The 12,485-nt window shown below is 36.0% G+C and overlaps 1 protein-coding gene across 1 annotated transcript in view; it reads left to right on the top strand.

The window, feature by feature from the left end:
• LOC111159845 (intraflagellar transport 74) overlaps positions 1 to 12,485 on the top strand; it is a 90,895-nt gene that overhangs the window by 31,396 nt on the left and 47,014 nt on the right. Inside the window, exons 9-12 of the mRNA XM_022522502.1 lie at positions 711 to 849; positions 2,061 to 2,123; positions 6,674 to 6,817; positions 8,402 to 8,442. Of these exons, the coding sequence (XP_022378210.1) occupies positions 711 to 849; positions 2,061 to 2,123; positions 6,674 to 6,817; positions 8,402 to 8,442 (387 nt within the window). The remainder of the gene's footprint in view (positions 1 to 710; positions 850 to 2,060; positions 2,124 to 6,673; positions 6,818 to 8,401; positions 8,443 to 12,485) is intronic.

The following is a 12,485-nucleotide window of genomic DNA, read 5'->3' as shown; positions in this document are numbered from 1 at the left end:
CTACAATACAGGATTTCATTTGGTTAAAGAATTCTGTAGCTAAAAGATGTTTGAAAACCACTGTTCTAAAATTGTTTTGTCTTGTGGGTATGACAAAGTGTAAATACCTCCTCATGTGTACAAGGCTTTCAAGATTTTCTCTGATAATCTTTGAGTTTTCTTATAAGAAAGTAAAATGAATAGTAGGGAAATAGAAGGATTTGGGAACTGAGAAGAGAAAGATGTAAAATAAGTTTCTGTTGATGTGGACAATTCTTTTTTTGGAAGTATAAGGGATTTTCTTATTAATTTTTATTGAAGTATAGTTGGCACATAATGTTAACTTAAATTTCAGGTGTACAACGTAAGTGATTCAACAGTTCCATATGTTATGCAGCACTCACCACAAGTTACCATCATCATACAGCATTATTATAATACCGTTAACTGTATTACCTATGCTGTACTTTTCATCCCTGTGACTTCTTCATTCCGTAATTAGAAGCCTGTACCTCCTACTCCCCTTCACCCATTTTTGCCCATGCCTCACCCTCTTCCCTCTGGCAACCACCACTTTGTTCTCCAAATAGAATTTTTTGTACATCTATAAGAATTTACAAGCTATGTTAAATAACTTTACCCTATTTAGTTGAGACTGTGACCTGAGTAAAATTAATTGATGTTATTCCCCTCACTGTATTAAGAGGAATATTGAATACTTTTGATTTCAGGAAGGAAAAACAAATTAGAAGTGTAGAAGAAGAAGTTGAACAGGAAAAACAAGCAGCAGATGGCATTATCAGAAACATGTCTCCTGAAAAACAAGTCAAGTACATAGAAATGAAAACCACAAATGAGAAATTGTTGCAGGTAATACTAATCACTATCCTGCTCCTCAACAGGATATAGCAGTCTTGCTACTATATAGTCTGAAGATGAGCAGCATTGGCATCCCTGAGAACTTGACTAGACCTACTGATCAGCATCTTAATTTAACAAGGTCCCCAGATAATTTGTATAGATGGACATTTAAATTGGAGAAGTACAATATAGAAAATTCATTTTCTCATGCTGCACGATGACCAAATATTACTGTATTATTTGTTCATTTCTATGCATCTTTCACTTTTGCGTGTCATATAGATACATGAAAACACTTGTTTTTTTAATGAACTATTAATAGAAATAATAAAAAACCTCAGATACCAGTGCCATAGAGATAATTACTTCCTTTCTTCCCTGCCTAATAAACAATGCATCTTTTACTTCTCTGTCCTGAATTTGAATAGCTCTTGCCTCCTAATCGTGGTATTTAAATAAGCAATTTGGGAGCCTGCTGAGGGGTTATTGAGAATTCTCCCAACATTCAGTGATGGTGGTGACTCAGATTTGCAAGTTAGTGCCCTTATATACCAAGATAACCCTTAACTAAACAGTTAACAGAGAATTAGTCCCCATAAATGCCAAAATTGAATGTAGTTCTGGGTTCTCAGATATTACTTCATTGACAATTTAATATAACTTTCTATTTTAGTCAGGATTCATAAGATACAATGAAACACTGAAGAAAGAGTATTACAGAAATGCTGAAGTACCATCAAAATACAGTTAATCTTGCCCGTGGTTTTTGAATAAGTAAATAGCTTGAAAGTCTTGTCTGTAGGAATGAGCCATATACATTACTATATATCTTGGCTCTAAAAGAAATTAGGCAAAAGATATGGAAACATGGTTTTAAAAAATCAAAGTTAAAAATCATAACTTTAAACAATAACATCATTAATTTGAAGGCTCCTGATATTTAAATACTTTGAAAACGGCAGTGATGATTCATTGTGAAAAGATTTGGCTACCTTTGACAAGCTCATAAAGTATTTTTAAAGGTAGATCATGACAAGTTTTGTGGAATAATGAAAGAAACTGGCAGAAATAGAAATAATGTTAATAAATTCTAGTCAATAGCAAGTATTGGATGTGTTTATAAAATTTACTTTGTCACATCCGTATATGAAAAGCTAAGAAACAAACATATTATTCTATATATTACTCGTATGTGTATTTACTTTTTTCCTTTTTCTTAGGAGTTAGACACACTTCAGCAACAACTAGACTCATTGAACATGAAAAAAGAGAGCTTGGAAGCTGTAAGTATAAAATCAAATGAGGGTTTTTATATTACTCAGCTACAAAAGATAATTCCGCTGTATATATTAAAGGAACTCATTCAAGTATATATTTATTTAGTAGTTTACTAAGAGGAGTATAACTTTTTTCCCATTTAGCACCACAAATATCCTACTTTGGTAAGAAATTAGATTCAGTTACTGAGTACCTACTGTGTGCAAGATCATTCTACCTTGCTGAGGCATGCGAAATCTAATGGTAATTTAAAGACACGAATAAGAGATTAAAAAGAATTGAAGAGGGAGAAAGAAATTAGATTCAGTTACTGAGTACCTACTGTGTACAAAATCATTCTGCCCTGCTGAGGCATGTAAAATCTAATGGTAATTTAAAGACATGAACAAGAGATTAAAAAGAAGTGAAGAGGGAGAGAAATCAGTTAATCACTTTAAAGATAAAAATGCTTGCTATTTGTTATTTGTTCATTTAAAAGTTTTAATTTAAAAAAAAACATGTTTATGGTTAAAAAAATTAAGATGAAAGTGAAAATTTTCTTTTCCCTCTTTCCAGACAGAACTACTTTGTATTTTTTGAACGCTTATTCTTTACTTTTTTTGAGCTCTTTACATAGATCACCAGCATTGTCATTTAATCTTTACAACAGTTTTATTATCCTATCTTGGTTTTATTGTTGTGGAAAACCTCAAGTGGGATTCACATTTAATATGCTGTCTGCAGTTTGGTTTGTTTGTTTTCACCTAACATTCTCTCTTGAATGTCTATGTACATCAGCTCTCAGAGATCTCCTTCATTATTTTAAATTACTGTATTGTGTTACATTGCATGACTAGAACACAGCCTTGTAGATGAATAGGTTCTTTACAGGTCTTTTAGTTTTTTGGGATTATAAACAATGCTGCAGTGAAACAATGCATTTTATACAGAATTAAATGGCTGTGTCATCAGATACATTTGTTGTGGTGGGTCAAAAGATAAATACACACTTCTAAAATGTAAGGCTGCCAAATTCCCTTCCAAAGAGGTGGTTCCATTTACTACTTCTAGACTCAATGTATGAGAGTGCCTGTTTTCCCATGAACTCAATAGCAAGCATTATTCACTTTTTCCATTTTTACTAGTTTAATAAGTAAAAATTTCTATCTTGCTTTAATTTTCAGTTATGCATGAAATTATTTCTTTATATATTTGTTGGCCAATGTATATCTTTTTCTGTGAACTACCTTTTTCAAGTCCTTAACACTTCAGTATACTGTCTGTACCCCAAACCTTGCCTACCTTTCTTGATTTCCTCTGGATTCAGGTAGGTATCATGATTCTAGGATTAGTAACAATTGTAGATTGACAGGAGTGCTGTTACCCTTTCTTGCACAAGAAATAAGTGTGAGTATTTTGTAATTCTTTTGTAAATTTGCTGTTGAAAAAGTAGTTTGCTTAAAAATGCCAAGGGGCACCTGGGCGGCTCAGTCGCTTAAGCCTCTGCCTTCAGCTCAGGTCATGATCCCGAGGTTCTGGGATCAAGGCCCACGTTGGGCTTCCTGCTGAGCAAGGATCCTGCTTCTCCCTTTCCCCTTGCTCTTCCCCCCATTCATTCTCTCTCTCTGTCAAGTAAATAAATAAAATCCTTAAAAAACATTATTAAGATGGCTTTCTATACTGATAGTCTACATGTGAATATATATAATTTTTATTTTTTTTTATATCTCTGGTAATAGAAATATGCTTCAAAGAATAAGGACCACATTTAGTATTAACACAGCTGTGCTGCAGAATTCCTTACTATCTGTTTTAGGGTGTGTGGGGAATGTCAGGTCTTATTTCTCTTGGCATATTTAGTTTCTGCAGGAAGAGGTGTAAGCTATGTCCTTGGATTTAGTGTTTGTATCGATGCCACTGTATTGATGCCACTTTTTGGCATCAGTACAATAACGTGAAATTTAATAAAAATTTATCTCAAATCAAGAATATATAAGTAGTGGGGTGACAGGGTGGCTCAGTCACTTAAGCATCTGACTTCATTTCGGCTCAGGTCATGATTTCAGATCAAGCCCTTGTGTTGGGCTCTGCACTCAGCTCATAGTCTGCTTGTCCCTCTTCCTCTTCTCCTCTCCCTATTCTCTTTCTCTCTCAAATAAAATATTAAAAAAAAAAAATAGAAGTTACTAGTTCTGTTTAACTTTTGCCAGATTCCTTGTATTTTTTTTACCTCTTCTTCAAGAAAACATTGTTAAATATCACTCAGCTAGTATTTATTGAATATCTACTGTGTGCTAGCTCACTACTGTGCTTAGTATTACTCAGTTCATCATGGAGTGGAAAAAACAGGTGAAAGATCAGCACGAGTTTTATTGAGGAATAGTTTTATTGAGATGAAATTCGAACAAGTCTTAGGATGATTAAGCAAAAGGAAGGAGGAGATAACTATGAAAAGAGATACCCCATGGGGCACCTGGGTGGCTCAGTGGGTTAAGCCTCTGCCTTTGGCTCAGGTCATGATCTCAGGATCCTGGGATCGAGCCCCACATTGGGCTCTCTGCTCAGTGGGGAGCCTGCTTCCCCCTCTCTCTCTACCTGCCTCTCTGCCTACTTGTGATCTCTCTCTCTCTCTGTCAAGTAAATAAAATCTTAAAAAAAAAAAGGGATACCCCCAAATATCTGTATTTCATTATAACACTTTTTCACCTGAAGCTAATCCGTTACTTTGAGCTATGTATATGATGTGTTTTTTTTTAAGATTTTATTTTTAAGTAATCTCTACACCCAACATGGCGCCCAAACCTACAATTCTTGAGATCAAGAGTCCCATTTCTCCACCAACTGAGCCAGCCAGGTGCCACTATATTATGCTTTGTAATAGACTTTCAAAGATTTCCACTAATTTACTTTTTCCTTTTAAGATTCCTTCTCTTTGAAAGACAATTATCATATGAACTCCCTGATATGAAGAATTTGAGAGACAACGTGGGGGGTTTGGGAGGTAGGGAAGGAAAAAATGAAACAAGATGGGATCGGGAGGGAGACAAATCATAAGAGACTCTTCATCTCACAGAACAAATTGAGGGTTGCTGGGGGAGGGGGATAGGGAGAGGGTAGTTAGGTTATGGACATTGGGGAGGGTATGTGCTATGGTGAGTGCTGTGAAGTGTGTAAACCTGGCAATTCACAGACCTGTACCCCTGGGGCTAATAATATATTATATGTTAATAAAAAATTAAAAGATTCCTTCTCTTTGGCTTTCAAAAAAGAGGTCTTGCCTTTTAAAAATTTGGTCTTATTCATGCTGCGGACCTAGTTTCAGATATCATCATTCACTTTTTTGTTGGTTAATATAGAAAATTACTTAGATCTGAGATCCTCAGTTTCTTTATGTGTAAAACAGAGATGATGATATTATCTGATAGAATTGTTTTGAGGATTAGATATAGTATATAAAGAACATGGAATATAGTGCTCGGCACAGAACAAGTTATTAATAAATAACAGCTTCAAATGCCATTTTCTCCCTCTTCCTCATCGCTATCAACAACCCTAGCTTTTTTGGTTGTCTAATAAAGTTACCACAGCCCTTATTTTCTCTTTGTGAACAGTAGAATAGTGGTGAATATACAATAACTATTCTACTCTTGTGTATTAATTTCCTAGTGCTGCTGTAATAAAGAACAAGAAATTTCCTAACAGATCTAGAGGCTAGAAGTCTAAAGTCAAGGTGTCAACAGAGCCATTTCCTCTGAGACTCTGTTAGAATCTTCCCTGACCTCTTCCTAGCTTCTGGTGGTGCCTGTTGATCCTAGGCATTCATTCTTTATTTTAGCTGCATCACACCATTTCTGCGTGTGTCATTGCATGGCATTCTCCTGTGTCTCTATCTGTATGTCTTCTCTTACAAGGACACCAGTCGTTCCAGATTAGGGTATTAGGGTCTACCCTAATTACCTCGTCTTAACTTGACTAAATTGGCAAAGACCCCAATTCCAAGTTAGGTCATATTCATCGGTATCAGAGATTACCAAGACTTCATCATATCTTTTTGAGTGATACAGTTCAACCTATATAACATTGTATTAGAGTATGTATATGACTATATGTGTGTGTATATGAAATATATATATATATATAATATATATTAAATGAAATATATATGACTATAACATATATTATATGAAATATATGAAAATATATTCCCTCTAGAGATCAGTTCTTTAGACTTTAATATTGTGGTTAAAGTTGTACATACATTGTGACATTTTCTTTATTATCTTTCCATTGGTAAAGATGTGTTATCTTTGTTCAGGTCTTATATTTGGAAGAAAAAATAAATTAACCATCTTCTTAGGAATCTTAGACTGAAAATAACTTATGAAGGAAAAGGGGTATATTTTAATTCCAATTTACAAGTGCTGTTTGTAGCATCATTGAGTACTATAGATATTTGATATCTCTATTTAAAAATGCTGATGGTTTAAATTTTCCTTTTTCTTATAAACTGAAACCTATATGATAATAGTTTCTGATAAAATATTAATTAAATTTTTCTTCTTTTTGTGCCCTTCAGGAAATAGCACACTCTCAGGTAAAACAGGAGGCTGTCTTGCTGCATGAAAAACTTTATGAATTGGAGTCCCATCGAGACCAAATGATTGCTGAAGACAAAAGCATGGGGTCTCCAATGGAAGAAAGAGAGAGATTACTTAAGCAGGTAGAAAAAACAAAAATACTTATTTTACTATATTAAGGTGTGGTAAATGTATTGATTTCTTTTATTTAAGGCATATGAATTGAACAGAATGTCAGTAAGTTGATTGTCTTAAAAAAAGAGTAAAAAGTGAGTTTTATCTAAATTGAGATAAACTATTTGACCAAAAAAAGCTGGGTGAAAGTCATTTCTCATATAAACTGTTTCTTGATTTAAGTCCTAATTTTATGTGGTCTTTATGCACATTTTGGCCATTTTTTCATCTTTTGGATCCATTAAGGAAATTGAAAGCCCTTTTTTTGCTTAGTAAACAATTACATGATCTTATTGAAGTTCTGTTCCATTATTTGATTGGGGCTTCATATTTAGAAAATGAAGTGCTCCAAGGCTAATGAATTTTTTTTTTAATTTTATTTTTAAAGATTTTTATTTATTTATTTGACAGAGATCACAAGTAGGCAGAGAGAGAGAGGAAGGGAAGCAGGCTCCCCGCTGAACAGAGAGCCCAATGCGGGGCTTGATCCCAGGGCCCTGGGATCATGACCCGAGCCGAAGGCAGAGGCTTTGAACCCACTGAGCCACCCAGGCGCCCCGTAATGAATTTTTGTGGTTATTATTATCAGCGTCTTCATGAAGTGATTGAAATTAAAATGTCCTATGAAATCACAGTATGTCACCAAGTTGTGTTACATGTATTCAGTAGCTTTATTACCACCCAAGCCTAGTTTTAGTTTAGCACCAAGTTATAATTACCCTGTTTTTTAGAATGAGACACCCTAACTATAGGGCCCTTAGGAGAAATGCATATATATTTGGGAACAGCACCTATTGGAAATTTACAAATGAGACTCCTTTGTGGTCTTAGGTTGAACCCAAATGGTTTGGAAGAATATAGGATCAACTTGGGAGCTATTTAGTATTAGAATCATTCCAGGAAGGTATTAAAATCTAAAATCTCTGAAGTTCCTTGGAAAGAGATCATTGGAGGCAGGGGACAGAGAGTGTGATCTTGGGATAGGACTGTCAAATGAAATGCAGAGTAGCTATTTAAATTTTAATTTCAGAAAGCAGTGAATAATGTTTTGAATAAGAGTGTGTGTGTGTGTGTGTGTGTGTGTGTGTGTGTGTGTGTGTGTATGCATGGTATATTAGGGATGGTATATACCTGCCCTAAAAGTTATTCCTTGTTTACCTGAAATTCAGTTGTAATGGGTATTGCTAAATCTGGCAATTTCTGCCTTGTGTGTGGGGATTGAGAGGATGAGGGGAGACAGTCTCAGAAATCCTGAAAATCCTGGGTATTTATGTAAACTGTTCCAGGCCTAAAGACATGTTAACCTCATGGTGCTATGTGGAGGGTATAGCTCTATCAGTCATCACTCTTCCTTTAAGGATGAGGGAAGAATCTGTGAATAGTTCCTTAATGATGTGTTTTTTAACTTCAAAGGTTGAATTTTAAGAAATAGGTTTCAAGAAAAAGACTACATTTGGCATTTTAGTACAGCATACCTTCAAAGGAAATTATGTTTAAGGTATTCTAACAATGAGTAATTCTTTAAGTACTGTTTTCTTTTTATGCCTTTTTAGGTTAAAGAAGATAATCAGGAAATAGCCAGCATGGAGCGACAGTAAGTACATTTATAATAGGACATATTCCATCCATTTCACATCTTTTAAATTACATTCTAAACCTGCAGTAGGTACATATTGTTACAGTTATTTTTTCCTATAGTTCATACTGGTACTATTGATGCAGCTTTTAATCTTATTTGCATCTTTAAACATTTCTTTTAATGTTTAGTTAAGAGCCACAGTGTAGTATAATTATTATTATTATTTTTGAGAGAGAGAGCATGAGGTGAGTATGGGGAAGGGCAGAGGGAAAGAGAGAATCTTAAGCAGACTCCACATCCAGTGCCGAGCCCGATGTGGAGTTTGATCTCACGACCCTGAAATCATGACCTGAACTTAAATCAAGAGCTAGAAGCTTAACCAACTGAGCTACCCAGGTGCCCCTATTCTTAAAAAATAGCTTTATTAAGATATACAAACCATACAATTCATGTATTTAAAGTACACAATTCAGAGGTATTTAATGTATTCAGAAATGTGCAGCCATTACCCACTGAGCCACCCAGGCACCCAATAAATAAAATCTTTAAAAAATAAATACCTGGAGAGGAGAAGGGAGTTGAGGGAAATTGGAAGGGGAGGTGAGCCATGAGAGACTATGGACTCTGAAAAACAATCTGAGGGTTTTGAAGGGGCGGGGGGTGGAAGGTTGGGGGAACAAGGTGGTGGGTATTAGAGAGGGCACGGATTGCATGGAGCACTGGGTGTGGTGCAAAAACAATGAATACTGTTACGCTGAAAAGAAATAAAAATTAAAAAAAAATACATGGAAACAAATCAAGAGAGAGAAGTATATAACAAATACAGGCCTTTCTTAAGAAGCAAGAAAAGTCTCTCAAATACACAACCAAACCTTACACCTAAAGGAGCTGAAAAAAGAATAGCAAATAAAGCCTAAAGCCAGCAGGAGAAAAGAAACATTAAAGACTAAAGCAGAAATTAATGATATAGAAATAAAAGAAAAACAGTAGAGGGGCCACCTGGGTTGCTCAGTGGGTTAAGCCTCTGCCTTCAGCTCAGGTCACGATCTCAGGATCCTGGGATCGAGCCCTGCATCGGGCTCTCTGCTCAGCAGGAAGCCTGCTTCCCTCTCTTTCTCTCTCTCTGCCTGCCTCTCTGCCTACTTATGATCTCTCTCTCTGTCAAATAAATAAATAAAATCTTAAAAAAAAAAAACAGTAGAACAGGTCAACAAAACTGGGCATGGGTTCTTTGAAAGAATTTATAAGATCTATAAACCCCTACTAGCCAGACTTATCAAAATGAAAAGAGAAAGGACCAAATAAATAAAATCATAAATGAGAGAGGAGAGATCACAATGAACACCAAAGAAATACAAACAATTATAAGAGCACATGAGGAACAATTATATGCCAACAAATTATGCAATCTGGAAGAAACAGATGCATTCCTAGAAACATATAAACTACCAAAACTGAAACAGGAAGAAACAGAAAACCTGAACAGACCCATCATTTAACAAACGAGCAGTTATAAAAATTCTGCCAACAAACAAGAGTCCAGGGCTGGATGGCCTCCCAGAGGAATTCTACCAAACATTTTAAGAAGAATTAATACCTATTTTTCTGAAGCTTTTTCAAAAAATAGAAATGAAAGGAAAACTTCCAAATTCATTCTATGAGGCCAGACTTACCTTGATCCCAAAACCAGTCAAAGACCCCACCAGAAAGGAGAATTACAGACCAATATCCCTGATGAACATGGATGCAAAAACTCGCATCAAGATGCTAACTAATAGGATCCAAGAGTACATTAAAAGGATTATTCACTACAACCAAGTAGGATTTATTCCTAGAATGCAAGGGTGGTTCAACATCCTCAAATCAATCCACGTGATACACCACATTAATAAAAGAAAGGACAACCATATGATGCTTTCTTTGCTATTCTTTTATTTAGGCTTTATTTGCTTTTATTTTTTCAGCTCCGTTTGGTGTAAGGTTAGGTTGTGTATTTGAAATTTTCTTGCTTCTTAAAGTCCTGTATTGCTATATACTTTTCTCTCTTCATTTGTTTCCATGTATTTCTTTTTTAAAGATTTTATTTATTGGGCACCTGGGTGGCTCAGTGGGTTATAAGCCTCTGCCTTTGGCTCAGGTCATGATCTCAGGGTCCTGGGATCGAGCCCCACATTGGGCTCTCTGCTCAGCGGGGAACCTGCTCCCCCCACCCCTGCCTGCCTCTCTGCCTAAATGTGATCTCTCTCTCTCTCTCTGCAAATAAATAAATAAAGATCTTTAAAAAAAAGATTTTGTTTATTTCCATGGAGGGAGAGAGAGAGTGGGCACAAGCAGGGAGAGAGGCAGAGAAAGAAGGAGAAGCAGGCTCCCCGCTAAGCAGGGAGCCCATCACAGGGCTCAATCCAAGGACCCTGGGATCATGACCTAAGCCAAAGGCTGATGCTTAACCAACGTAGCCACCAAGGCACCTCTATTTCCATGTACTTTAAAAATTTTTCTTTAATTTCCTGGTTACTAGGATGCTCTTTAACCTCCATGTGTTTGTTTTCCTTCCAAATTTTCTCTTGTGATTGAGTTCAAGTTTTAAAGCATTGTAGTCTGAAAATATGCATGGTATAATCTCAGTCTTTGGTACCAGTTGAGGCCTGATTTATGACCCAGTTTGTGATCTGTTCTGGAGAATGTCCTGTGAGCTCTCAAGAAGAATGTGTATTCTGTTGCTTTAGGATGAAATGTTCTGAATATATTTATGAAGTCCATCTGGTCCATTGTGGCATTCAAAGCCCTTGTTTCCTTGTTTTCCTTGTTGATCTTCTGCTTAGATGATCTGTCCATTGCAGTGAGTGGGGTGTCCCTTACTATTATAGAGGTATTATCAATGTTTTTCTTTAATTTTGTTATTAATTGGTTTGCATAATTGTCTGTTCCTAACTTAGGGGCATAGATATTTATAATTGTTAGATCTTGTTGTTGGATAGACCCTTTTATTATGATATAATGTACTTCCTCGTCTCTTTTTCCAGTCTTTGGTTTAAAATCTAGTTTGTCTGATATAAGAATTGCCACCCCAGCTTTCTTTTGATGTCCCATTAGCATGATACATAGTTTTCCACCCCTCACTTTAAATTTGGAGGGGTCTTTGGGTCTAAAATGAGTCTCTTGTAGACTGCATATCCATGAGTCTTTTTTTTTTTTAAATCCAATCCAATACCCTTTGTCTTTTTATTGGAGTTTAGTCCATTTACTTTCAGAGTAATTATTGTAAGATATGAATTTAGTGCCATTGTATTAACTGTAGAGTCACTGTTTCTGTATATTGTTTTTGTTCCTTTCTGGTTCTTATTACTTTTTGGCTCTCTCTTCGCTCAGAGGATCCCCTTTAATATTTCTTGCAGAGCTAGTTTAGTGTCTACAAATTCCTTTAGTTTTTGTTTGTCCTGGAAACTCTTTATCTTTCTTTCTATTCTGAATGACAGCCTTGCTGGATAAAGTATTCTTGGCTGCATATTTTTCCCATTTAGCACATTGAATATATCATGCCAGTCCTTTCTGGTCTGCCAGGTCTCTGTAAACGGATCTGCTTTCATTCATATGTTTCTACCCTTTTAGGTTAAGGACCTCTTGTCCTGAGCTGCTTTCAGGATTTTCTCTTTCTTTTTTTTTTTTTTTTCTTTTTTAAAGATTTTATATATTTATTTGACAGAGATCACAAGTAGGCAGAGAAGCAGGCAGAGAGTGGGAGGGAAGCAGGTTGCCCGCTGAGCAGAGAGCCTGATGCGGGGCTCGATTCCAGGACCCTGGGATAATGTCCTGAGATGAAGGCAGAGGCTTTAACCCACTGAGCCACCCAGGTGCCCCTTCTCTTTATCTTTGAAATTTGCAGGTTTCACTATTATATGTCAGGGTGTCACCTATTTTTATTGATTTTGAGGGGGTTCTCTGTGCATCCTGGATTTAAAGGCCTGTTTCCTTCCCCAGATTAGGGAAGTACTCACCTATAATTTGTCCAATAAACTTTCTTGCCCCTCTCTCTGTCTCTTCGTCTTCTGGGACTCCTA

This window comes from Enhydra lutris, unplaced genomic scaffold (genome assembly GCF_002288905.1).
Source record: "Enhydra lutris kenyoni isolate GAN:26980312 unplaced genomic scaffold, ASM228890v2 scaffoldscaffold70, whole genome shotgun sequence".
NCBI classification, from domain to species: Eukaryota; Metazoa; Chordata; class Mammalia; order Carnivora; family Mustelidae; genus Enhydra; species Enhydra lutris.
This window is presented reverse-complemented; position numbering and strand designations above follow the sequence as displayed.